Genomic DNA, 27,384 nt, shown 5'->3' on the forward strand with positions numbered 1-27,384 from the left:
CATTTGACATTACATTATTGGCCCTTAAGCTTTGTGATTTTTTTACTTTTCATTTTGTGGGATTATCTCAGGTGCAGATTAGTCAAGTTAACCTAGGTTATCTTGGTTTTTTTTTAATATTTTTTTATTCAACTTTAGTCTTTTTAGTTAGGTTCTTCTTTTGGAAGTCTGATATTTTTTTTATCTCGATCTCATGCCGCAAGTGATGGTTAGTTGAATTAACTCAAGTTAACTCAGTTTTTTTTTCTCAACCATTTTTTTTAAATTAATTTTTTTTTTAGTTTTTTCATTTGGCATTAGATTATTTTCTCAGCTTTGTGATTTTTTAGTTTCTAAGGAATTGCTTAACCTATCATTATATTCATGTGTTAATCTCAATTATTAAAAAAAAAAACAATTGGTGTTAATTGGAAGCTATAGTTAACTGTCACAAAGAGTATTTATAGAATGAAAGACAATTTTGAATAATTAAGATAAATACATGAGCAAATGATATATAGGTGAAGAAAGATTGATAAAAACAACTTCAAAATCAGTATAAAAACAAAATTAAGGAGTAGAAACATGGATAGAGGTTCCATTCATGTCCAAGCTTTGCAGCTTAATTTCTACAATATTGTATATGCTTGCCAGGATCACCGGCCTTCCTTATAGTTCCATATTACAAAAAGACACAGTCCCATATGTGCCTTTCTCGGAAGAGCAGTAGATCGCAAGCAGTCAAACTGGCTAGCTAGTAGTAGCTACGCCCAATATACCTAATATATACATGCCATGAGGGAAAGAGAAGACAGATGGCTCTAGATGGCCTTCTGTTTTTTGTAGAACTAAGTGGAGACTATTTAATTTTACAATAAGTCTATATATACTCTCATTTACTATAATTTTTCCTCGTTAGCTTGATAAACTCTTTCTTACTGATGTATCCATCTCTATTTTCATCAGCAACGCAGAGTGCCTTCAAGGCTCTGAGGCCGGGGAAAGACATACCTAGGATGTTGTAAGCACTTTTAAGCTCCTCCCAGCTGAGGTGACCATCTCCGTTGGTGTCATAACGATTGAAGATTTTATTGATCAATTGCTCTTCACTTGGCGGAGATGCAGAAGTAAGAGGCTTAGGGCAACCTTTGTCAATATTTTTGAGGTGACGCGTCCAGGGAGACATGATTAATTTAGTGTAAACGGGTGGTATTAAACAAGAAACTGCACAGTCGGTATTTGTTGCAAGTATTGTGGATGGAGCCAAGGGTTTATATGGATAACTTTCAAACTTATCTTGACTCTTTTTGCAGGCGGTGACCGAAACTTTACCGAATAGGGTACATTGTGAGGGCCGAGTATCAGCCAAACATATCCTTACATTCCCTTCTTCCTGACTTTTTTTATTTTTCCTAGGATTATTTCTTATTAATTTCTAAGATATTGTCGTTTGGTTATTTTAAAAAAAATAAAAAAGAGAAAAATAATTATGATAGAAGAGAAAAAATGAAATAGGAGACAAAAATATTATGGTGGTACGTACATAGTAGTAGTATACAAAACAAGAGTGAGTGTTGTTGTATTCTATTTAGTCTACAATGAGGATTTTTATCACATTCAAGAATTTTTTTATTATCATAAGTATTTTTATCTTTTATGTTTTGAGATAATAACAAAATCTTACTTAAAATATATGATCACACTAACAAATCCATGAAAGGGATTCACTAGAAAAAAAACCTTTTTTATTTAATTAAAAAAAAGGTGTTTGATAGAAGTTACAAACTAATAATTAGTTTAAATATTGGAGATTAATTCATTGGAAGAATATTACCATAATTAATATATTTCTTCATTTGAGCACAATTTTTGCAATCGGGCACAAAGAGAGAACAACTAGGCAACAACATTTTGGCAATCGACATCAAGGACCAGTCGAAGATGCTTGGGCGGACAGGTATGCAGATAAACATATGGCACAGCAGCAGTGTAAAGGGGTTGGGAATATTGATCACCGCCACTGGTTAGTCTGCGGACCATTGACCAGGGAATACTTAGCCCTAATCATTAATAATATTCTTGTAAGCAAATAAATATAAGTGAGACATCATGGCCACCTGAAAAAAAGCAAGTAAAATTAATCTTAATCTTGCAATCCCAACAAGTTGGACGGTCGTGCGGAATAAAATTGTTCTTTTTACTTTCTTTCTTCTCTTTTCTTGTTGAATGGGTCTTTTGAGAATCTACATATGCCTCTCAATCTCTAGTTTAAATCTGTGAAGATTTTGCATAATTTGTTGATTGAGTTGATATTTAGGTATGTTTGGTAATGTTGTGAATGATGATTTTTAAAAATAATTATTAATTAAAAATGTATTAAAATAATATTTTTTTCATAATTCTTTTATTTTTAACACCAGCATATTAAAATCATCTTAAAACACATAAGAACATCGGTTTAATAATTTTTCAAGGGAAAAATAATTTAAAAGCATTTTAAAAAACAAAAACTACTACAGAAAAAGCGCAAAGTTATATGGAGTTAGGTCATTATTGTTTTGTGACAGTAAAAAAAATATTATAGATGGTTAAGGAAGAGAGGAGGAAGAGGAAGAGGAAAGGAAAGGAAAGAGATGGGAGGGAGATGCCCAACGTCCAGAATTGGAGGAAAAGAAGAGGATGAGAAAAAGAAAGAGAAGGAAGGAAATGCCCATCCAGGTTAAGGAAAAAAAGAGAAGGAAAGAGAACCTAACCACCCCAAACGGGACTAGGAAGGGAAGGAAATAAAAGAGAATAAAAAAAAGAAGAAGAAAAGGGTTCAATCGAGATCAACCACCACAACCGAGAAAAAAAATATTGAAACGTCAAACAATGTTTAAACAAGATTATTTCGTTGTAAATCTTGAAAGGTGTAATTAAACTGATCAGATTTTAATTAAATTTATTTCTTAAAAATTATTAGTTCAAGTTTCATAAATCTTAAGACCATTAAAAATTTACATAGTTATTAATTTTAAAACTCGTAGAATTAGTCAAGATATATACCTGAAACATCTATATTAATAAATAAATAAAAAATTATATCATCGTAACTACCTACTTTTAAGTTGAGGACGTGTTTATCTTAAAATCTTGTCTCACAAGTTAATAGTATAAGTGTCTACCTGACCTGAACAACTCATCCGAACAGGTTAATTATCCTCTTGTTCTCAATAATGTCGTCTATCACTGAGTAACCAGTACTCATGCAATTATTAACACTTGGATTCTTCACTTAAAGTTTAGATAAAATAATTATCAAAAAAGTTTAGATAAAATATTCTAGAAAGATAAAATAAGATTAGGAATAATAAATAAAAAAAGACTGCCTCCATTATTTACATCAAGATTCATATTATAGAAAAAGAAAAATGCATCTGTGCACGTAAAATGGATATATACAGTCAGCTTCCTCAAACATTCCATATATGAAAATTAAAATTAAAATTTTTCACTCATATATATCTGGAACATGGAGGATTGCACTTGACAAATGGAATTCAGAATCACTATTATTCCTCTCATATCAATTATGTGATGTCCAATCCATAACAAAAAAACATAATCTTTTCCATCTCAATTTTAGGTATTAATTAATTGTGAAGTTATGGAGATGTATAGTTCATGAAAAATGAAAGGAGATACATGGTAGTGTGTGGTTAATGTTTCAAAATAAAATAAACAAATGTAAAAAATACAAAAACATGTTTGGTTTAAGAAATTAAGATCAAAATATAAATTAAATATATTTTTAAGATAATTTTGGAGTAAGTTTTTATACTCTTAAAAAAAAAAGGTAAGGAAAACCATGTCATCTTTATCTCTGATATTGTTTCTTTTCTTTTCTTTTCTTCCAAAAAAGTAACCAAACATTAGCAAATATATTACGGACATGTCACAATACCTAAAAAGTATGTATTTGGGATGGGTTTTATGTCAAAAAATCTATTTATTTTACTATTTATATTCTATGCTATGGGATATAGCATTTTTTTCAGTTTAAAATTGGGATTTTAAAATTTTAATTGGCTTGATTTAATAAAATTAAGTTTTATTTTATAACTAAATTTCAATTCAATGTTGAATTTTTTTTTATTGAAGCATTATATAAAGTCAACCAAAACAAAATATTAAACTCAATTTTAAATTAATTTAATGTGAAATTATTAAATTAAAAATAAAAAAATTATATGACAAAACAATAAAATAAAAAATATTATGGATAACTATTGCCAAATAAATTGCATCTTCATTGTTTTTTAATACTTGTTTTTATTTTGCATGGCCCCACGTGCTCATTATTTTAAATACCGATTCATGAACTCCTACGCATTAATTTTGCAAAACTGTCCCACAACTGTTAAATAGGAAGCTAAATGATCCAACAAAAAAAAAGATCATGAATGAAAAAAAAATTGTGGAAAGAAAGGAAAAACTTGAGCAGTTCACTGTTCATTTGAATAATATTTCCACCCCAAGTTTTTATATTGTATTGATAGTAATTTGACATAATTAATTTTAGCTATTCGACATCAAGGCAACATAATTTATCAATTAAGTAGTTTATTTTTTCAAAACAGAAAAGATTAACTTTTTTTTAAAAAAAAAACGAAAATTCACTAAACTCCGGGAGATTATTTATCTTTGTTTCTCCGACACTACAAACTTTTCCTCCAAGATATTAATAAAACATAACCTTGAAGACACCTAAAGTGGATAGATCCTCGTATAAACACGTGGCATGGTACGGACCAGTGACCACCACCGGGAGGTCTGGTGGACCCTCGACCGAGAGAATACTAGGCCTGATAATTAATATGCTTGTAAACCAAATAACTAAAAGAGAGACACGACCACCTGAAACAACATGGTTGGAAGATTCAAAGCCGAAGTAAATATTAAACGTAATCTTGCACCCCAACAAGTTTCTTGGACGGTTATACGCTAAATTAATTAATTAATTAAAATGTTTTTATTCTTTTTTAACATGCCTTTAGAACCCATATATTCTTCAATATCTTTTTATAAAATTACAAATATTTTGCTTTTTTAAAAAAAAATTTGCTAAGAGTTGTCAAATCACTATTCACTCAGTTCGAAACTAAAAATAAAAGGAGAAACAAATATCTTTTATAACCTGAGATCAAGTAATGGGTTGGATATTTATTCCAGAGAATTAGTTTTGTTGTATTTGAGAGGCTACAAATTAGCAGATTAAAAAACTAGACAATTTCCCGTCCGGTGTTTTCGCGGAACCAGAGATTTTTTATAAGTAAGAAAATAATATTTAGATAAGAGAAATTGTTTTTTTTCAATATTATTAAACTTAATAAAACAGATTAAATCTAAAATCCCTTCATTATACTTCTTACCTAAATCGAGTTTTAAATTAAACTATATAGAAATTATTCTGGCATGACCCATTTAACTTTGCAAGTTAAAACAAATTAATAAAAATATGATTTAATTTTGAAAATATTTTTAATATGACATCTTTTATTAAAAAAATATTAAGTCAACAATATATTGAATTAACTCAGGTCAACCTAGGTTAACTCGTTAAAGACACAACTTGAATTATTAACTCAATGACGCTATGTTTTTTAAGATCTTGATAAACTTGTAAAAAAATAGATTGAAATAAATCATGAAACTCAATTCTGAAACCCAATAAAAAAGAAGAAGATGGTGGTAAAATTTAACACTAATCTAATGTCAGGATATTCTTCCACGATCATGATAAATAATAAAATTCAATTATCAATAAACTCAATATTAAAAAATAAAAATTAAAAAAGAAAAAGAAAGAAAATAATAAAAGAAAAGGCAAAAGGAAAGAAATAAAAAATTTTTACAGTGAACAAATGATTTCCCCACCTCCTTGTTAATGAGAAACAAAGTGAAAATTGATAATAATTTATTTAAAATTAGAATAAGAAACTCAATGATGCACCTAAATTTCTTCTTCATATATATACTTGGGCTACTAAAAAAAACTCTCGAACGCTAAGGTCAAGCCCAGCAAAGCGAATACGATCCATAAGCACTCATGCAACTAAGGCCTGTTTTAACCTAACTTGATTCCTTTCAGATATTTGAATTATTTTTATCAAAGCCAACAGTTGGGTAGATTTTGATTTGGCCCTCTAAGTTTATTCGGTGTCTCAATTTTATTATAGAAATTTTATTTTTATCAATTTATCCATTTTCATTCAAAATAGTAACATAAAATATGTAAAGATTTCAATAAAATCCAAAGCATGTTAAAATTGAAAGAATAAACAAGTTGAAGCTTACAAATTAAAATAATAATAAAATATTTTTTTATCTTAAATACATTAAATGTGCTGAAACTCAAAAGTTTTAGTTTTTCAAAAAAAATAAAAAACACTTTGAAAATATTTCTGTTCCAGCTGCAACTTCTAGGTGATGGGCCGCCAGTCATATGGGGCGAGGCCCAATAATAATTTCCAACTCGTACAGTGAAACGAACGACCAGCGCCACCAAATCTGACATCACTCGATTTCTCAGGAGACCTTTATAAAAATCAAACTCTCTTTAACTCGCTGCCCTCTCTCCACTTCAAAAAATAAAAAATAAAAAAATGGAACCCTCTAAACCCTCAAACCCTCTCTTATCTCTCTCAACAGTCATCCACCAACACTGCCTCCGTCTCGGTGCCGAATTCTCTGCTCGCGTCAGCGACACCACTCGATTCCTCGCTGGCAACTTCCCTCCACCTAGCCGGCTCCGCCTGGCGCCATCGCCGTCGTTCGCCTCTGTATCGCAGCCGAAACAAACAGCTAACACCACCAATCTCAGCTCGGAACACGTGGCGAAAGCTCTGGCAGGAACAGCCGTTTACACAGTGAGCAATTCTGACAATGAGTTCGTGCTTATCTCGGATCCTAATGGAGCTAAGTCCATTGGCTTGCTTTGCTTTCGAAAAGAAGACGCTGAGGCATTTCTTGCTCAGGTATTGTATTTCCATACAGTTATACGCACATACATTCGCGTACATTGTCTATGTTCTGGTGGTGAATTTTTTTTTTAATTCAGGTTAGGTTGCGGAGAAGGGAATTGCGAAGCCAAGCTAAGGTGGTGCCTATTACACTTGACCAGGTACACTTCTAGCTCCAATTGATGGATTTTGGCGTCTATAATTTTTAACTCGTATAAAACTGGGAAAATTGTAATGGCTAATTTATTCAAAATTTAATCCTTCCTGCAGTTATTTGAACGAAAGCTATAGTGTGGTTTGTCTTACTTTAGAGTGCTAAATCGTATAATTTGCTTGATGCTATTTTCATATTTCCTTTTATAAATCTTGTAGGTGTACATGCTGAAGGTTGAAGGAATTGCGTTTCGGTTTTTACCTGATCCAGTTCAAATAAAGAATGCATTAGAGGTTGGTTCTGATGAGTTGGTTATTAAAGTATTGCTTGTTAACATGGAAGAAAAAACAATATCAAAAGGGAAAGTTACGGAGGCTTTTAGCCATGTAATGCTGCAAAGACTACGTTCTTCATTCAGAATGAAAGCATTGACAGCATATCTTTGCTTCTACAAATGAGTAAATCATTTCATATGAACTTTCAGTTTTTGATGTCGTTTATAGTGTAACATTGTTGAAGTTTCAGGTTCAAGTGATTTTCTGAGTTTGTCACTGTTTGGTAAATGTTGTGAGTTCTGACGGGCCTTGGATGATAATGCTTGTCTAGAGAAGTGTATTCAGCATTCGACTTCCATTTATATTGCTCAGGTCCTTTTGTGTTCTTGATTTAAGGATTTTGGAAGTCAAAGGGAAGCAGAAGTGGTGCTTGTTGTTCAGTAATAAGAAGTATGGATGGGGTTTACTTTTCATGTGGGTTCAGGGCTTCCAGGAAGGGGAAGCTTTAATGAGTAGGGTAGCAATTTGAAATTTCAATCACATTGTTTTAACATGATAGGCTGCATGTTGACATGACTGTACAAGCTGAACTGCATTAAACTAATACTCAATAATAGTCTTTCATGTTTATCAGCTCAAAGCTGCTGATGTCAGGAGTGGGTTTGATGGAGTTCCTGTTTTCCAGGTATGCTATCTGACTGGTTGTACTTATAAGCTATCTATGTTTCTCTGAAACTAGAAGCATGTCTAAACAGGCCTGTGGATGTAATTGATTTAAATCAATACCTACTAATTGAGTTATAATTGATTTCAACTATTTAAGTAAGTTGAATTGATTTGATTTGCTAATTGAGTTTTTTTGTTTGGTATAGGTTTTTAAATTGTAGAGTTCATTTGACTTGAGTTAGGGAAAATACATCATTTACCCAACTTGCCCTCATTTCTAGAAACTTATTCCAAGCATCTGTGAGAGAGGAGGGGAAGTGAGAAGGGTGTTACTGGGATTAATTTTTAATGAGTCAATTTTGAAGCAAATCATGCCCCAGCATGATTTGCAAATTTATAAAAATCTCTAATTTTAATTGGTTGTAGAATTCGTTTATGCTGTTTAAAGCTTTCTAAACACTAGAATTAGGTAAATGGTTCTGAAATGATTTCATTTCTACTAAGATCTAAGTTTCCAAGCAGCCTGTAAATGCATTAGATAGTTGGCTAATATGTTCAGATGTTTGCAAATGCATACAATACTGGGTTTGACTTATCATTTGATCTGTGAAGTTAGTCTAGCCATTTGAGTGGAAGATAAGAAGTGTTTGGACCTTCAGGAAATAGCAGTTTGATTTTAGTGAGTCTTTGATTGGTTTTATTAGCTAGAATGTATTTCTTTTTTTTTCTACATTGATCATGGAATCTTTCGAGGTATCGGAAAGTTACTGCATAAATAACCATCAAAGCAAATAAATAAATAATCTTTTTCTACAAAATAAATAAATAATCTTGTATCTTACGTGAATTGATTTTCTACACCATATTATGCATATTACTGGCGACGAAAGACAAAAGTATGGGGATTATTCTTTCCCCTGATGTTTCTGTATTTGACTATCTGTACCTGGGCACAACTGTAATTCATTTATTGAAATACATGCAAACAATTTCAAATTTGTTAGTTATCTGGTGCAGCCATTTACGGCGGATTGTTACTTATTTGGGGAAGTAAAGATACATAAATTATCAAATGGTGCCCCAGCGGCAATGTTTTTGTATATCATTTGCTGTGATTTAAGTACAGGAGTCAACTAGGAGAATAAACTTCCAAATGTCTTTAGGGAATATTGTGCCAAAACACTGTTTTCTCATGAAATCTGTGTCTGCAGTCGGACCAACTGATTGTGAAGAAGAAAAGCAAGAGATACTGCCCAGTATATTTTCAAAAGGTATGTTTGATCCATCAAACTCCCTCCTTAGGATGCCATTAGGATTTTCAGCATGCATCTTTTGTGAGATTGAGCTATGAGTACACGGATTACCAGCTATATGCCTCCTGCAAGTGCAGGAAGATATAGAAAAAGAACTGTCAAAGGTTTCAAGAGCATCAAGGGGTCCAAGTCTTTCTCAGCATATTATGGTATGATTCTTTTTTACCATATGTTTTTCTTTTTGTAGGCATGACATTTTCTAAAGCATATTTTCATACCGAAAACGTATTATAGCTGATATTGACTTTGTGCATATACCACTGTTTGGTTTATTTTTTAACAGGTCGGAAGTTTAGAGGATGTTCTGAAAAAAATGGAGGTAATGCATTTAAATTTTGCATCAAGCACACATCTGATAACAAGAAATTAGAATTCAGTTTACTTCTCTTTGATCTAATATAGATTAGTGAGAAGAATTCGGGCTGGGAAGATCTGATTTTCGTTCCACCGGGTAAAAGCCATTCTCAACACATTCAGGAGATAACTAAGGCATGATGCATTGCATTCATTGTTCTGGCTGACTGTAAGAAGGGATATCAACAAGCAGCAGGGATTTCGCATCTTCCGTGCTCATGATCTTTATGAAGCAGGTTGGCAATTATAGCTATTCATTTATTTTCCCTCATTGTCCCTTTCTTTTTGCACGAGACAAGTAGATACTAAGTTTCACCATGTAAAATTGTTTTTCATAGATGTGGTCTAGAGTAGCTTGGGATGCAACGAAGGGATTCATTTCACTTTGATAGAAGAATAACATGAAAGAATGGACCAACAAACATGCAATTCGGTAAAAGAGGTGAGTGAAATGTTAACCCTGAATGCTCAACTTAGAGGAACTCAAGGCACTGCCTGTACAGTTTGATGGTTCCGATAATTGAAAATTATCAGCAGACTATTATTTTTTATCCCTTTATGAAATGGAAATGGCTTTCAACAACCACAACCAATTTATTGCATGAGTAAGGATCTGGTAATTTCCAAACAATGTTTTTACTGGTAAGGGTACCTCCTGGAGATGTTTGATGTGGAAAGTTATTCTTCCCTTTTCCCTTTTTTCCCCTCTCCTTAACAATAAATTGGCTGTTCGATGTCGGTTTCGAAATGGAGCAGGATTGAGTATACATTTCATTACATATTCATCATTGAATTTTTTTTTAATTTGAGGAAATTAACAGATCGTAGGTTGATATGTTCAGCTCTCCTTTTGATTTTGCTGTCTTGCGGTTTACAAGTCGCCTTACAACTACATCATGATTTGTTGGCAAGTACTGCCATAATGAATATTAGATTTGATTACTCTTCAACTGCTATATGATAACCATGTCCATGTGTTGGATTGGACGGTAGTTCTTATTTTAAAAACCAAATTAATATTATGGAATCCTCCGTCGTTAGGCAACAATAATATATTTGCCAATGCTTAAACCAAGATGAGTTACAAATCACAAAGAGCATTGATTTACCCGCTTATACATACATCTTTTGGAATACCAGCAACTAAAAGGTGCATCAATGTTACATGGAATGGATTGAGTGATCTGAACGGAAGGATCTTGTTATTTAATTTGATTCCCGTGATTTAGCGTGATTAAAATGATAGAAATTCATTCTAAAATTATTTCGGTGATAGATTTATTTTCATGTTTTATCTCTGATTTTTTAACTAATTATGTTTTTGTTTTTATCATGGAATACTAATCATTAGCAATGATTTATCTTTTCAATAAGAAGCGGCTGTTTCCAATTTGAATTTGAAAAGGCATTCTCAAGTCAGCGAGTATGAATCAGAGAGTAAAAACGATTGGGATTTTCTTCCTCTGTCTCTGCGTTATCAGCCATGGATCTTTGAAACACGGGATGATCCTTTCTCACAATCACGAGCTAGTAAATTAGTAGGTCATCTGCCTAATATTTCTTGAGTCCACGATCTCGGATTGTCTCATTGTCTTTATAGATTGACGAGGCGGAATTGTGATGGTTTAACCACACTCGGCTCGTGTTCGTGTTAAACATGATCTGAAATCCTTTTAATGAGTTGTGGAATGCTGATGTCTGACCTAAGCCTTTTCTCCTATAATGATTTGGACAATATATTAATTAATAAAGAGAGAAAAAATTCATAACGGACAGAAGACAGAAACGACAATTTATTGCATGTCAGACGTTGACAGGGCAACCAAAGAGTTGTTGGGGGGAGGGGGGCTGCTTGGTTGCTAATTCTGAGAATCCCACGTTTCTGAAATTACTTTCCCGACCCCTACCTGTAATTTTTTTTTTTATGTTACAGCGGTCTATAATCTACTTGCTACAAGACGTGGTTTATAAATTAAGTAAATTAGCTTTTTTAAAAAAAAATTAAGTTTAAAATGATACTATTTTGAAGAAAAAAATTAAATAACCAGGTCAATTGACTAGTGTATCAATCCAAGTTTTTGATTGGATATACTTTGTCAACTCTATTTAATTTTTGTAAAGGCTAACCTAAGCTGCATCGATTGAATTCTGGGTGGACTAGTGGTCCACAGGTTTAAAAAACTTTCTATCAAATATAATTGGAGCCCTGCATTTTTTCGGAGGAAGATGCAGCAATATCCCCATCGTATTCTCACCAAGGGAAAACCCAGAAATTAACGTAGCTTAGAAAGTTAATTAGACAATGGCCATTTTAGTTTTAAAGTCGAGAAGTCAGAAAGCTGGGAACCACATCTGTATTTGGTTGATAGATATAGATGGATGAACAGAATGATGAGGGCAAAGGGGCATATTGGGGATTTTGAGGAGATGATCTAGAATTATTTGCACCAACAGCATGCCAAAGAAGTATAGTTTAATGTGATCCGGCTAGTTTGTCCTCAAGGCAAGAAAACCCAAAGCACTAGTTGACACGTGGAGCTCTACAAATGGCCATTCATCCTTTGAGTTTTACTCTAATTTCGCTCTCCAACTCCTCTAACCACGACATCCATATATCATCTGTAGTCCTAAAAAATGCTAATAATCAAAAGCTGGGGGAGGTAGTTGGGATATATATACGAAGGCCCCCTTTTGAGGTACATCATTTCTTTCTCAAAGATGGCTGAGGGACTTAACCTTCAAAAGCTAATGAAGACTACACCTTCAAAAGCTTTGGTTATCAGAATCAATTTGGTTTTCCTTGCTTTCTTTCTTGTTTTCTATGCATCCCTTCTTCTCTCGCCATCTTCTTCAGTCTATTTTGAGAATGCAGCATCTCTCGTTAAGTGCTCATTGAGAGAGTGCCATCACAAGGTAAGGTGAGCCTAGACAAATTAATTCATAATTGTGTTGTAGAAGTTTGAGGATGTCGATTAAAGCCATGCGTTTTTTTTCATTTCCCATTTGGTTAAACTTGAAATTTGTAGGCAGAAAATGGGAGTGGGGTGAAGGCAATCGTGGAAGAGACGAAAGCCAATGCTCCAAGAAATATGACCAAGGTTGAGGTACCGAGCTTCATGAATGGGATGGGAAAGGGAAAGAAGATCGGCATGGTAAATATGGATGAAGATGATGTTACCGGCTGGAAAGCTCATGGAGAGACTATACCTATCGGTTTTGAAAGGGTGTCTGAGTTTTTCAAGTGGCCGGACTTGTTTCCTGAATGGATTGACGAGGAGGAAGAAACAGATGTTCCATCCTGTCCAGAAATACCAATGCCAGATTTCGAAGTCTATGACAGCCTGGACTTGATAGTGGCAAAACTACCATGCAAGTATCCTGAAGAAGGATGGAATAGAGAGGTGTTTAGGCTCCAAGTTCACCTCTTAGCAGCGAATTTGGCTGTGAAAAAGGGTAGGAGGGATTGGAAGTGGAGGACCAAGGTGGTGTTTTGGAGCAAATGCAGACCAATGTTGGAGTTGTTTAGGTGCGATGATTTGGTAAAACAGGAAGGTGATTGGTGGTTCTATGAGCCGGAGATGACAAAGTTGGAACAGAAGGTCTCGTTGCCTATTGGGTCTTGCAAACTGGCTTTGCCTCTGTGGACACAAGGTATGTTTTGCTCCTTAAACAATCCTGGTATCAAGTGATGCTTTCCTTGACTTTTCTTGTATGAATGCTTCTAGACAGAGTAATAAAATATGGCCCGACTCATAATCACTGTAAGTCCCTGGTTGCACTGTGAATTCAAATCAATATCATTTTTAAAAAAATTAAAATTAAAATGTTGATGTTAGTTTTAATTTTTTTTTTAATAGTTAAAGTAGATTTTACTTGAATTTTAATCAAGTTGCAAGTTCATTCACTAAATTAACCGGACCAACTCTCAACTATATATATTCGACACAAAACCTGACCTGACCAGGTGTCATGATTGGGCTGTGCTAATCTTCCGAACAAAACCTGGGTTCGTTTAAAGGAAAAGGAACAATGATTATGACGCGTCAGGTAGGGGTCGAACCTACGACTTTCTGCTTAGGAAACAGACGCTCTATCCACTGAGCTACAGACGCTTCGATGCTCTTCAGTACTTTTGATATAATGATCGAATGAGAAAAGCTAAGTCTGTCGTCAGCCGACGAAATGAAGTTACAATGGCTAGATATATAGTGCAACGACATGCAAATATTTCTTTAGTTATATTGGCAGCTGGTAGGCGCCATGTGGACGTGCCAACAACTTGCTGGAAAAATATTCTTGTTTGGTGAATTATAAGATAGTGATGTGGTAGTTGTGTTTTAGTTGCCTTAAAGTATATATAGTGGAGCCGAAGCTATTATTTCTTAATTGTGTTTATTGGCTAATTAACTCTATGATAAAGCGTTTTTAACTTGCAGGTATTAACGAAGTCTACGATCTCTCCAAGATTCAAAGGACAACAAGAACTACCAAACGAGAGGCCTATGCCACGGTACTCCATTCCTCAGAAGCCTACGTCTGTGGTGTCATAGCCCTTGCCCAAAGCCTTCTCCAAACAGGGACCAAGCGTGACCTTGTTCTTCTCCTAGATAATTCCATCTCTGAACCCAAACGTCATGCTCTTGCAGCAGCCGGGTGGAAGATCCGATTCATCAAAAGAATCCGAAACCCTAGAGCTGAAAAATACTCGTACAATGAGTACAACTACAGCAAGTTTAGGCTGTGGCAGCTCACTGATTATGACAAGATCGTCTTCATAGATGCGGACATCATAGTTTTGCGTAACCTTGATATCCTTTTTCACTTCCCTCAAATGTCAGCTACGGGGAACGATGTATGGATTTTTAATTCTGGTATCATGGTCATTGAGCCATCAAATTGCACATTCAAAATATTAATGGACCGACGCAAGGAGATTATTTCATACAATGGAGGTGATCAAGGGTTCCTTAATGAAGTTTTTGTATGGTGGCATAGATTACCAAGAAGAGTGAACTTCTTGAAAAACTTCTGGGCTAACACTACCAATGAGGCTAGTGTCAAGAACGAGCTCTTTGGGGCAGACCCACCAAAAGTTTATTCCATACATTATCTGGGGTTAAAGCCTTGGCTTTGTTACAGAGACTATGATTGTAACTGGAATATAGGAGATCAACGTGTTTATGCAAGTGATGTAGCACATCAGAGGTGGTGGAAATTTCACGATGCCATGGATGAGAAGTTGCAAAATTTTTGTGGGTTAACGAAGCGGAGAAAAATTGAGTTGGACTGGGATAGAAAAATGGCTAGAAAGAGTCAGTTCAGTGATGAGCATTGGAAAATAAATGTTACTGATCCTAGAAGGGTTCATTTGATATAAGAATTTGTAGCAAGATTTCTCTCTTTTCTTATAGTAATTTCTTCTTCTTCTTCTTCTTCTCATATTTTTGTATTTTATAGAGACATATATATGGGATTTTCCCCCATGTAATTTATGTGTGAATAGGAATTTACAAGGGAATGGATAAGACCTTTTAATTAGGATTTACTTTTACATTTAGATATCCATCCAAGCATTTGATGGTAACCACATGATGGTGATTTCATTAATTTGAAACAAGAAGATATATAATTTGTCTAGGTTAGGAGAACTAACCTGTCAATTTGTCAATACTCAATATAAAAACAAGATGTAAAAGGATTATTGGGAGTTTAAGCAAGGACACAAAAAGAAAAGGAAAGATATTTGAGTTGTTACGGGATTAATTTGAACAAGGAGAGAAATGTAACTAAATTGCAATCTTGTTAGTAAAGCTCATCCAACCTATCAAGTCAATTTAATAATATATTCATATGATATAGAATGAGTTTTAAATTAAATTAAATTATAAAAATACCTTAAAAACTATACAATTTTAGTTTAATTCGGATCAATTCAGATTAATTTATCAAACTTATCATTTAAGTTTTGAACCCGATCATAAATTAAGATTAACTTTAATAACATAGCATAAAGCACAAGAAAATTAATTTAGAACCAACTTTCTAGAAATAGCTGACTTCAATTTGTGTACTTAAATATCATCGAAGCAGATTTGAAAGTTCTAACACAGTAAAATGATAGTATGCAAAGCCATTATTATTGATAATATTTAAAGAAATGTGAATGGAAAGTATGGTTTGGCAATCAAATTAGGTGCACCTACTGCCACCACAATCATATTCATCTGGAATTTCACTGCCCTGTGAATACGATATATTTGGCGATCTTTAATTATTATCGAATCAATATAAAGTTTAATAATTCAACCACCATTAGGTTTAGAATTAGCTAGCCAAAGAAAAAAGTTGAGCACTTGTGTTCCATTATAGATATATTATCCTCGACACTCGGATGAACTATCTGTTCTTGCAATCTGTACATTTGACATCATTTTTTTCTTCTTCCACCATCATGCATGATGATGCTGGGATTCAGCAGCTAAGCATATTCCATATATTTAATTTGGCTATTATAATTAAGGTGATTTTTTAATGGGTAGACCTTGGCTTAATAGTCATCAAATGCATTATCATGGGATTTTAATATCGAAACAACGTATGGTTAGGTTATTATATTTTTTGCTCTTTTGTTCTTGATCTGATATCTCAGTTGATTTTAAGCAATGGGAGTAAACGTTCTCCGTTTCTCAAGTTCCCAGTTTTCTTCTGGGCGAGTGCGTTGACTTCAATCGTGGCTGAATCTTTCAATCCAGCTCATGAAGTCATTTCCAGCCGAAGGGCTGTGTTTATCAAAATGGTTTTGAGCTTTGGGATCGTCTTGTCATTGCAAATTCACAATTGAAACAATCAATGATCCCAATAATGCAAAGATCCAAGCCTGTATTTGTGACAATTAGTGGGCCAAACCTCACGTAGAATTTAATAGTTGCACAAAAAGAGCCCAAGTGACATGGTAAAGGATCAAATGGAGAGGATAAACGATACTACGAGAAAGGGAAAATACAAGAAAAGGATGAAAAATGGTATCCTAGCTATTAACCAAAACTAGAGCTTGTGGCATTTTTATATGCATAAAATCATTGTATATTCTCTCGCAAATAATTGTGAATTGAAATTATAATTTTTTAAAAAATTTTCAATTTGATTTTCAAACTTTTTATTTGCACAATTAAACCCTCAAGCTAAAATCAACATCCGATTGCATGTTTTTTTAAAGGAAGAGTTGAATTTAAAAATAGAAGACTGAAGTGAAAAATACAAATAACATAGATGGTGCTTTCAAATTTATTTGTGAAGTACATTTTAGTCCCCCAATTTTTTTTTTATAAAGTGACCAATCCCTTTAATTTATAAAAAATATACTTTGATACCGAACTTTATTTATCCTCATTTTCAGTTTTTTTTTATGGAAGGAAAGAGAGAAGTCCTTGAATTTTCACGAGGACAGAGAAAGCTCTTTGTTGGTAACGATTTCAACCTCTAAACAAGTTAAAATTAATGTCAATGAGTTTCACTAGGTGAGAGAGTTTTATGATGATTGTTTTAAGCATCAATGCAGCGGGAGATGTGTCATCTACCTATTTTTTTTTTGAAAAAAAGGAACAAACACCCCTTTAAAAAAGAAAAAAAATAGCAGGCTTAGGCGCGCATGTGTAGGCTTCAAGGCCCACACACCTGGACTTTTCTTTTTTTGGAATTTTTTTTTTCAATTAATACTTTTTTATGTCTTTTTTTTTTAGTTTTTTCAATCAATACTCCTATGTCATTTTTTAGCTTTTTTTAAACATCATTTTTCTTTAATTATATTAGGTGTCTTTAATTTTTCATGAGGTTAATATGCTTCATCTATAATATTTTTATATATTTCATATAAATCAATCCTTTTCTTATAAATTAAAAATGTTTATTTCTTATGATATTTTTAATAAGTGCAACCTTACATAGTCTTTTTTTCTTTTCTTTTATTTAATAAATTTATATGAATGTCAATTTTTATTACAAATTGATTTTAATAAATAAATTCATTAAACACAACGGGCCGAGGTAAATGATTCATGTTACGCTATTAAATATTTTAATTTATATTTGTCTCATAATTTTTTCAATTTCATTTTTGTTTATCATCATTTTTTTTGTCAAATTATATTGACCTCATGATATAGATTGCACAATATACATGTAATCTTAATTAACATGTCTTATCTAAAGGTCATGGATTTAACGTATCAACTCAACTTTGTTCAGAGCAAAAAAAATTTTGTTGTTGCCGTCTTATTTTTTTATTGTATTATAAAATTAATCAAAATTTAACTCGATTATTGAATTTGTCTCACTTCTTTAACAACATGATTGTCTTTTTTTTAGGTTAAAAAATTTGATCCAGTTTACGGCGTTTGCGTGTGTCACCAATTTATTTATTAACTAAAAAATAAAAAAAATGGAGAAACCAGCTGCTTCACTTTACTAATTATTATTAATCATTAATAAAAACTATAAGAATTCAAAGGAATCCTGAAGGAGATGCTTTTTTTAATTTCATTTTCTGTTTTTTTTCCAGTGACATAGCTGATAAGATGATATTCTACAAGGACATGACTTGTGACAGGTGACGGGTTCAGGCTCAGCATCCTCGTTTTATGGCTTTAATCAATCACACGAATAATGGATCTAGGATTAGGAACAGAACTCGGCATGACTTTTATGTGATCCCTTCTCACTCGGATTAGGACTAGATATAACTCGGCCTGAGTTTATGGTTCACTCGGATTAAGACTCGGCCCGAGGTTTATGTCCCTTCTCACTCGGATTAGGACCAGAACTCGGCCTGAGGTTTATGTCCCTTCTCACCGAGTATTCACGTATAACATAAACAAGGCACATCAACATCACCACCCCGAAGCTTAATGGACCACCGGTTCTATCCGGGCTCTCCATGCTCGGGCATAATTACTCTCTCCTTTTGGCTTTGGATACCATGCATTTTTCTAATTTATTATATCCAAGGATGTTGCCTGATCTCTAAGAAACCTACTCGGCTCCACTAGCACGATATTGAAAATTTTCAGATGAGTCAACCAACACATTAATCCTTAAAAAGACCTCGTTGACCAGACTGATCCAGTGCAAACATACTCCCATTTAGGCTTTAGATGCAACCGAGAAGATATGCTCGAACCCAAACAAGAAAGCTTTTATTCAATTTTTTACTTCAAATACTAATATGAACTTCTTGCCATAATTGGGTATACAAAACAGTAATAAGACATGTATATATTATTTTTCTTAAGAAATAATAAATTAATATCGTTTTAGATTTTTTATTGTTTTAATATGTTGATGTTAGATAAAAATTACCGCGCTTCCTTTTCCACTTCTCAATCTAATTATCTCGTGCCAAGGTACCTTAATCCAATAGGGTTTACTCCAAAAATCGTGGAAGTGCAGCACCGACACCTCGGGATTCATTTCTTTCACTCTTCAGACTCCAATGACAGAAACCACTTTGTCTCGGACAAGCATCGAATTGCTCCTAGATTATTCAAGATTATAGGCGGATCACATCAGGTTCGGGCCCACTTTACGAGGGAGGGGTACTTATGTCAATCAACACTATCGGCTTTCCTTTTTATGTCCCCAATTATATTGACTACGAGAATGTAAATTACAAACACTGGCCACCCACCGGAGTAGCTGAGGTGGGTATTTCAGTCTTTCGACAGAAACAAGAGAGTTTCTGCATTCTTAAGGTCTCCAGTTTCCACTGTCATGTCATGCACGACGTGAGACGTGGGCGGTAGCTTTGTTTATGCTAAGAAGCGTTTTGTGACGTGGATGGGCTTCATTGGCTATTACTTTATCTATTTATTATTAGATTACTGTCACATTTAAATTGGAATATGCTTCTTCTTTTGCTAAAGTACTCAGCAATTTATTCCATCAATTCACACTTTTTGGACTGAAATAGTGATGGTTATTTATTTAAAACATAAATAATCATGTAATTAAAAACAATGCAATGATATGATATCACTGTAGTGAAGAGCCAAGTTTATTTCAGTCCTTGTAGTTTTTATAAATTTTTCATACATCCCTTGAAAAATTATAAATTTGCTCCTCAAAATAATTATAACCATTGCACAAAAAAAGCTGCGTGACTTGGTAAAGAATTAAAATAGTGTTTTGTATATTGAATAAAGATAGATTATACGTGACAATTTCTTTTAATAACGACATCATTTGTTTTAGCACCTTGGTGTTTCCGACTATTTTTTGTTTTTAGCACATTTCATTGAAAATTTTTTATTGAAATAACATACTTTTATGTCAGGATTGAAAAACATAACTTATAGCTTGTTTCTATTTAGAATAACGACATTATTTAAAAAATAATAAATGAGTAGGAAATAGGAAAGAGAGAAAAAAAGAAATAAAAAGATCCTTAAGATGCATTAGCTTCAATTACAACACCACTTGTACCTTTGAAAATATTTCAGAAAAATGAATCCAATAACACTAAAAAATATCACCAACGATGACTCGAGTAGATCACACTTGTCGCCCAAAAATGAAGGGCGACTCACTTGTCTTTTGAGGCATATTTTTTAATTAACTATGCTAATTTTTTAAAAAATCCATAAATAATGGTTTTTTTTAAAAAAAAAACTAGCATATTTTTTTTTAAAAAAAGTAAAATAATATAATTTAAAAAAATTGGTGAAATAACATAATTTATATATATAACAATTGAGAAATGTGACATTCAACCTTGTGGCTCTAATGACCCAAATGAAGGTCAATAACAATGATTTGAGTGGGTTGTACTTGCTGTTAAAGGTAAGTGAACCACCCGTCATCTTTAAACAGTAAATGTAACATATTCAAGTTATCATTGGTGATTTTTTTTGGTATCGTTGAATTTTCCTCATTAAGATTTTTTTGATGGTATCGATGATGTCGCAATCAAAATTTTGGTGTGTTTCCAATATTTTTTTTTCCTCTGTAGTCTTTTCTATTCATTTAATATTTTTCTAAAGAAAGTCGCTTCTTTGAATAGTAATATACTATAAAAATCATGTTTCTCAACCACAACATATTGTACCATATTATTTCTCCAATTCTTTTTTCAAATGAGTCATTCCTCCAATATTTTTAATTAGCCCTGATAATTAAAAAAATCGGTGTTTTCCCTTTCAAGCTCAATAATCTCCATCAATTTATCTATGATGAAAAGTCCTATCAACCCCACCTTTCCGACTATCTATCTACGAGTATCAATCAAGCATCAAACTGTTCCAAAGTTATTCAAAATTTTAGGCGGATGACACCAGGTTCGGGCCCACCTTCTATACGAACAAGGGGTACTCATGTCAATCAACACTATCCGGCCCCACTTATATGACTACGAGGAGGAAAATTACAAAAATTGGCCCCCCACACGAGTAACTGAGACGGGCATTTCAGTCTTTCGGCAGCTAGTCTCTTCACACTGGAGGTCTGCACTGTGATGCCATGCACGATGTGGGCGGTGGCTTTACGCTCGGAAGCGTTTTATGACGTGGACGGGCTTCATTGGCTATTACTTTATTTATTATTATTAATTTATTATAACTGTCGCGCCTTTAAACTGGAATATGCTTCTTCTTTTGCCAAAGTACTCGACAATTTATTCCATCAATTCACGCTAGTTACAGTAAAATAATGATGGTTATTTATTTAAAATAAAAACAATCCACACTATTATTGCAATATTAACAGTATTCTTTTCCACGTTGGATACCAGAAATTAATAACGGAATACAAAATCAAGCCACAAATAAAGAGGAATGGATAAACGTGGACAGGAGCTGTCCCAAAAAATCCAACTGAGTTGTGCTGCCACACAACACATAAATAAGTAATCACGTTGCATCACAAGAGAAAAAAAACAAAAATAATCTAATCCATAATTTATAATTGTTAAATCCAGGTCAGCTTGACGATTTAAATCTTAGTCTAAAACAAATTTATGACCAGATTGACTCGGTCAGTTAAAAAAATAAAAAAAAACATTTAATTTATTAAAAAATAATTAATTTAGATGAACTTGTTAATCTAACAATTCAATGATGCATGTTATTTTCCGAGTCAATCCGGGCCGGGTCACAACTATGATGTAATATTGAGGGAGAGAAAGATAGGACAGACAGATGGATCTAGTTCAAGCACGTGCGACCTCTCCGGTTTTTTTTTTTTTTTTTTTTTTTTATCTTTTCTCTATATTTTTAGTCCCATTTCTATTTTCGCCTAACGTGAAATTAAAATTCCGTTCAATTATTACTCGACCACCACAGAGTTATTACCAGGTAACGTCTCTTCTTCCTCTTCTTTCTGTTTCCTGTCTCTCTCCTTCTTCTTCGTCTTCTCGGCTTTCCATCGAACAGTCAGACCTTTAATCCAAATCAGCCCGGCTTTCAAATTTATCACTCCAGTTTTGATCATTCGATTGCTCTCAATTTCCTGTCTTGATGTTGTTTCTTTTCCTACGTTGACTTCGTCGAGTAAGTTTTTTTTTTTTTTTTTTAATTTTTGTTGTTGTTTTTTTGGAATTTGTTCATTTAATGAAGCTTAGTTTGATGGTTTTGACATTAAATTTCTCGAGTCATATTGAGCTGTTAATGATATAGCAGAATCTTAATCAATGGGTTAGTTAGATTTACGGTTACTGTAACAATTTTGTATTAATCAATTTTCTATCTCTGCTTTTTTCTTTCTTTCTTTTTTCTATAACAATTGTCAGCAAATTCTCAGAATTATGGATCTAAATTGCCTATATATATGTGCTACGAGGAAAAAATATGATTTTTTTTTAAAATACTTTTTCTAAAGCCTTTTCTTTTAATTCTATATTTGCATGGATTGCAATGTTTGATGATATAGATATTGTGAATTTTTGCGGTTAAACTAGCTGGAAATTTTGGGTGATGGTGTTTTTCTATTTTTTTTTTCAGTTTTAGAGACCATTGTGGCGCTGATTGCTAATGGAGGATGTGAAAATTGCTGCAGTTACATCTCCTCCACAGCCATCCCAGGATAATGGCACTTCTCCTGGTGAAGCTTCATTAAGCCCTGCTAGAAATGGAAATGGAGAAATTGATCAAGTTCCTGCATCAGAGGATTCAGTTTCAACTTCATCGGTTGATAAAATAGAGGCGAACGATCAAGGTGCGTTGAAGGATGGTTCCAAATCTGAAGCAACACAAAATGTTTTGAATGAACATGAGGAATCTCTAGAGAAAACAACAGGCATTGAAGTTCCTGCATCAGAGGATTCAGTTTCAACTTCATCGGTTGATATAATAGAGGCGAACGATCAAGGTGCGTTGAAGGATGGTTCCAAATCTGAAGCAACACAAAATGTTTTGAATGAACATGAGGAATCTCTAGAGAAAACAACAGGCATTGAAGTTCCTGCATCAGAGGATTCAGTTTCAACTTCATCGGTTGATATAATAGAGGCGAACGATCAAGGTGCGTTGAAGGATGGTTCCAAATCTGAAGCAACACAAAATGTTTTGAATGAACATGAGGAATCTCTAGAGAAAACAACAGGCATTGAAGTTTCCTCGAATGGTCTGCAACGTCAAGAGAAAACCGAAGCCATGCAGGATTCCTCTGATGGACAGAAATCTCAAGGAAAATCTGAACCCGTACATAATTCCTCTGATGTAGAGCAACCTCAGGATCCTATTGAAAGAGCACAACCTGATGAACCTGCTTTGCCCCATGTAAAGGTTAGAGTGCAGCAGGATAAGTCTGCTTCTCCTCATGCGAAGATTGCCAGTCCTGCTTTCAGGACACCAAAATCTAGTGATTCCCCTCGACTTTCCCCTCGACTTGTTAAACAGGCTGATATAAACAGAGGTCTAATTGATACGGCAGCTCCTTTTGAATCTGTTAAAGAAGCTGTTTCTAAGTTTGGAGGAATTGTTGATTGGAAAGCCCATAGAATCCAGACTGTAGAGGTACACTCAATCTGCCATTCTCATTGATGTCACACATCCTGATTATATTCGTAATAATAATAACTTTTCAGCACTATTTCATAAGCACCAGTCAATACTTTTGATAATGAGAAGGGAAGCAATATCTTTTGCTTTGTTATCTTTTTATGGATTTTGCAGCATGGAAATTTTTTGTGCCCGTGTCTTACAGAAATCTAAATTGAAAATGGCATATTAGAAACAAGAATTTGTTGCTGAATTGGTGTGTTTTGATGCCTATGGAAATTCTGATTGCATCAGTGGTTAGGAAAGGAATGGATGTATATTTGGTGGTTACTTATTTTCGTAAGAGGTTGTCATTTGAAGAGGCTTAAGAGGAATGTACCATTGAGTCTGTGATTAAGGCTTTAGTGAGACATAGCAAGCCTCTTCTTATCACCATGATGCAGCAATATACGAGAGCATGGCATTTGGGTTTAGATATTCAATAATGCCGGTTGGCAACTAAGAAAATCAGCAGATTCTCATGTTTGATCACTTGTGCTACTTTTGGTGATGCTTTACAAGGAAAACTTAAAATGTTTTCTTTCAAAAGAAATAGCACATGCATCATCACCTAAGTTAAGATTTATCTTTTCCTTCCAGAAATGATGTTAGAGTTGTTACTGCAAGCTGCTTTTTCGCTCCCTTTTATTTTCAAAATAGTTTGACATTTGACATTTTTTGGAAATGAAAGAAAGGAAAATGTTTATGCAATTCTTTTCTAAAGGAAATCTTATCTGATTGTGCACTTTTTCCATGTTTAAAAATTGGAAGCTTCTCTTCTTCGAATGAGTGCTGGACTAGCAATTTGAGTTCTTCCTGATTTGCTTCCAATCATTGCATCTATTTGATTGCTGTGCTCCAACAGCAGACATTTTTTTCCATCTCCATAATTACTAACTTGTTGGTGTTTTCTCTAACTCTGAAGAGACGCAAGCTCGTAGACCAAGAATTAGAGACAGTGCAGGTGGAGATGCCTGAGTACAAGAAACGATCAGAGGCTGCTGAAGAGGAAAAAACACAAGTTCTTAAGGAGTTGGACAACACTAAGAGACTAATTGAAGAGCTAAAGCTCAATCTGGAGAGGGCACAGACAGAAGAGCATCAGGCAAAACAAGATTCTGAGCTTGTCAAGCTCAGGGTGGAAGAAATGGAACAGGGGATTGCTGATGAAGCTAGTGTTGCAGCCAAGGCACAACTTGAGGTTGCTAAAGCCAGGCATTCAGCTGCCGTATCGGAACTAAAGGCTGTTAATGATGAGTTGGAAGCACTGCACAAGGAATATACTTCTTTGGTTAGTGAGAAAGATGAAGCTGTGAAAAAAGCTGAAGTGGCTGTTTCTGCATCCAAGGAAGTTGAGAAGACTGTAGAGGAACTCACTATTGAGCTGATTGCTACAAAGGAATCCTTAGAGTCTGCTCATGCTGCTCATCTGGAGGCAGAGGAGCAAAGAATAGGAGCAATCATGGCCAAGGAGCAAGATTCTCTTCACTGGGAGAAGGAATTAAAGCAAGCAGAAGAGGAGCTCCAGAGACTTAACCAACAAATTCTTTCAGCAAAAGATCTCAAATCAAAACTAGACACTGCTTCAGCTTTGTTAGTTGATTTGAAAACTGAGTTAGCAGCGTATATGGAATCTAAAATAAAGGATGAAACTGAAGGAGAACCAAGAGCTGAGCAAGAGGAACCCGAGAAAAAAACTCACACCAACATACAAGCAACAGTTGCTTCAGCAAAGAAGGAACTGGAAGAAGTAAAACTCAACATTGAGAAAGCAACTGCTGAAGTAAATTGCTTGAAGGTGGCTGCCTTATCGTTACAAACAGAGCTTGAAAAAGAAAAACTGGCTCTTTCCACCATTAAGCAGAGAGAAGGAATGGCCTCAGTAACAGTTGCTTCTCTTCAGGCTGAGCTGGACAAAACTAGGTCAGAAACAGCCCGGGTTCAGATGAAAGAGAAAGAAGCCAGGGAAAAAATGATCGAGATTCCCAAGAAACTGCAGCAGGCAGCGGAAGCAGCTGATGAGGCCAAGTCACTTGCTCAAATGGCTCGTGAAGAGTTGCGAAAGGCGAAGGAAGAAGCAGAACAAGCAAAGGCTGGCGCAAGTACGATGGAGAGTAGATTACTTGCAGCTCAAAAGGAGATAGAAGCTTCCAGGGCCTCTGAAAAATTGGCATTAGCAGCCATTAAAGCTTTGCAAGAGAGTGAATCTGCTCACAGCACCAGCGATGTGGATACACCTACCAGTGTAACACTTTCTTTAGAAGAGTACTATGAGCTCAGCAAGCTCGCCCATGAAGCAGAGGAGCAGGCCAACCTGAGGGTAGCAGCTGCTATTTCTCAAATTGAGGTAGCCAAGGAATCCGAGTCAAGAACTGCAGAGAAGTTGGAACAAGTGAATCAAGAGATGAGTGCAAGAAAGGAAGCTCTGAAAATTGCAATGGATAAGGCTGAGCAGGCCAAGGAAGGGAAGTTGGGTGTAGAACAGGAGTTGAGAAAGTGGAGAGCTGAACATGAGCAACAGCGAAGGGCTAGTGAATCTGGTCAGGGAGCCGCAAACCCCATTAAAACCCCAGGGGCAAGCTTTGAGGACAGGAAAGAATCAAAGAACTTCGACCGTGCACCAGATACTGCTGTGGGTTATGCTTCAAGTCCAAAATCGCATGTACCTGGAAGTAACACGGAAACCGATTCCTCTCCAGAAGTAAAGGTTCCAAGGAAGAAGAAGAAATCATTGTTCCCACGATTGTTACTGTTTTTAGCAAGGAAGAAGTCGCATGCATCGAAGACAGGGTAATTTCTTGCTGAAAACAGATGTGTTTTCCTTCCTGCTATGATTTTACCTGTCTATACTGGGCATTTTTTTTCTCACATTGACCACAAACCCGGATACGAAAAGATGGGAGTTCTTACTCATGTAAATGGGGGAGTTCATTGTTTTATATTGTTGTCTCACTCAAAGGCATAGTTGCATGGCTGGTTGGCCTTGGAGGAGGAAACAATTTCAGAATACAGTTCTCTTTGTTTCAGATGGACATTTAACCAGGTGGTTCTGTGATGTATAGGCTTTGGACATTTGAACATCGAATCATTTTAAAGGTGTGAGCTTGGTTTAATCAAAGAAGTTGGTCAATTTGTATGTTTGTGAGAAACAAGATTGGACTTTTCTCCTGTATTATATGCTTTGATTTCTGTGGATGCTGAGATTATTCGATGCTGGAACCTTATGATGGTTCTGAAAAAATGGAGTTCTTTCCGAATTTTTTTACTCGGTAGGTAAAAATAGGAACCGTTTGATAGCTTAGAACCAAATTGCATGGTGCGTTTTGCTGGACTTCAGTATCAGCATCAATCCATGTCTACTTGACAAGTTGAACAAAGTAAGGCTCTCTCTTGAAAAATAATGACTCCACAGCTCGACACCGAGAAACGGAGCTCCCCCAAAGCTTGCTGTAGGGCCGCCCTTGGGAACAAGCTTGTGCATCTAAACAATTTTTTTTAAGAAAAAGAGAAAAAAAACAGAACATAAATGTATTTTTGTTCGATTGACTGACTTTGTACATGGAGTTGTTTGTCTATCCAAGGGAGTTTCACCTCTCGGTACATATATATTCGAGTTCT

At 34.6% G+C, this 27,384-nt stretch overlaps 3 protein-coding genes and 1 non-coding gene across 5 annotated transcripts; 3 read left to right on the forward strand and 1 right to left on the reverse strand.

Annotated features, from left to right (window-relative positions):
- The first annotated feature begins 6,543 nt into the window (after window positions 1–6,543).
- LOC133682155 (protein TIC 22, chloroplastic-like) lies at window positions 6,544–10,325 on the forward strand. The gene is made up of 9 exons (XM_062105420.1): window positions 6,544–6,995; window positions 7,079–7,141; window positions 7,353–7,427; window positions 8,044–8,094; window positions 9,287–9,346; window positions 9,466–9,537; window positions 9,672–9,707; window positions 9,791–9,978; window positions 10,081–10,325. The coding sequence occupies exons 1-8, from the start codon at window positions 6,624–6,626 to the stop codon at window positions 9,881–9,883; spliced, it is 822 nt and encodes a 273-aa protein (XP_061961404.1). The 5' UTR covers window positions 6,544–6,623; the 3' UTR covers window positions 9,884–9,978; window positions 10,081–10,325.
- Window positions 10,326–12,323: 1,998 nt separating this feature from the next.
- Window positions 12,324–15,280, forward strand: LOC133682154 (UDP-glucuronate:xylan alpha-glucuronosyltransferase 2). Of its 2 annotated transcripts, none has more exons than XM_062105418.1 (3): window positions 12,324–12,655; window positions 12,769–13,393; window positions 14,179–15,280. In XM_062105418.1, the coding sequence occupies exons 1-3, from the start codon at window positions 12,461–12,463 to the stop codon at window positions 15,117–15,119; spliced, it is 1,761 nt and encodes a 586-aa protein (XP_061961402.1). In that variant the 5' UTR covers window positions 12,324–12,460; the 3' UTR covers window positions 15,120–15,280. The 2 variants fall into 2 exon arrangements, with proteins under 2 accessions (XP_061961402.1, XP_061961403.1); XM_062105419.1 differs by having other exon boundaries at window positions 12,521–12,660.
- Window positions 13,782–13,854, reverse strand: TRNAR-CCU (transfer RNA arginine (anticodon CCU)). The gene has a single exon. It is a non-coding gene; the product is annotated as a tRNA-Arg (tRNA).
- Window positions 15,281–22,034: 6,754 nt separating the features above from the next.
- LOC133682807 (protein WEAK CHLOROPLAST MOVEMENT UNDER BLUE LIGHT 1-like) lies at window positions 22,035–27,384 on the forward strand. The gene is made up of 3 exons (XM_062106337.1): window positions 22,035–22,278; window positions 22,784–23,742; window positions 24,692–27,384. The coding sequence occupies exons 2-3, from the start codon at window positions 23,380–23,382 to the stop codon at window positions 26,558–26,560; spliced, it is 2,232 nt and encodes a 743-aa protein (XP_061962321.1). The 5' UTR covers window positions 22,035–22,278; window positions 22,784–23,379; the 3' UTR covers window positions 26,561–27,384.

This window comes from Populus nigra, chromosome 2, assembly GCF_951802175.1.
Source record: "Populus nigra chromosome 2, ddPopNigr1.1, whole genome shotgun sequence".
Lineage (NCBI taxonomy): Eukaryota > Viridiplantae > Streptophyta > Magnoliopsida > Malpighiales > Salicaceae > Populus > Populus nigra.

Bases quoted from the DNA above. Each gene is read 5' to 3' on its own strand.
- LOC133682807 (XM_062106337.1), top strand. From the start codon at position 23,380: ATGCAGGATTCCTCTGATGGACAGAAATCTCAAGGAAAATCTGAACCC. The intron at 23,743-24,691 runs GTACACTCAATC...CTAACTCTGAAG, and splicing joins ATAGAATCCAGACTGTAGAG to AGACGCAAGCTCGTAGACCA.
- LOC133682155 (XM_062105420.1), top strand. From the start codon at position 6,624: ATGGAACCCTCTAAACCCTCAAACCCTCTCTTATCTCTCTCAACAGTC. The intron at 7,428-8,043 runs GTTGGTTCTGAT...CATGTTTATCAG, and splicing joins AAATAAAGAATGCATTAGAG to CTCAAAGCTGCTGATGTCAG. The intron at 9,347-9,465 runs GTATGTTTGATC...CTGCAAGTGCAG, and splicing joins GCCCAGTATATTTTCAAAAG to GAAGATATAGAAAAAGAACT.
- LOC133682154 (XM_062105418.1), top strand. From the start codon at position 12,461: ATGGCTGAGGGACTTAACCTTCAAAAGCTAATGAAGACTACACCTTCA. The intron at 12,656-12,768 runs GTAAGGTGAGCC...TGAAATTTGTAG, and splicing joins TGAGAGAGTGCCATCACAAG to GCAGAAAATGGGAGTGGGGT. The intron at 13,394-14,178 runs GTATGTTTTGCT...TTTAACTTGCAG, and splicing joins TTTGCCTCTGTGGACACAAG to GTATTAACGAAGTCTACGAT.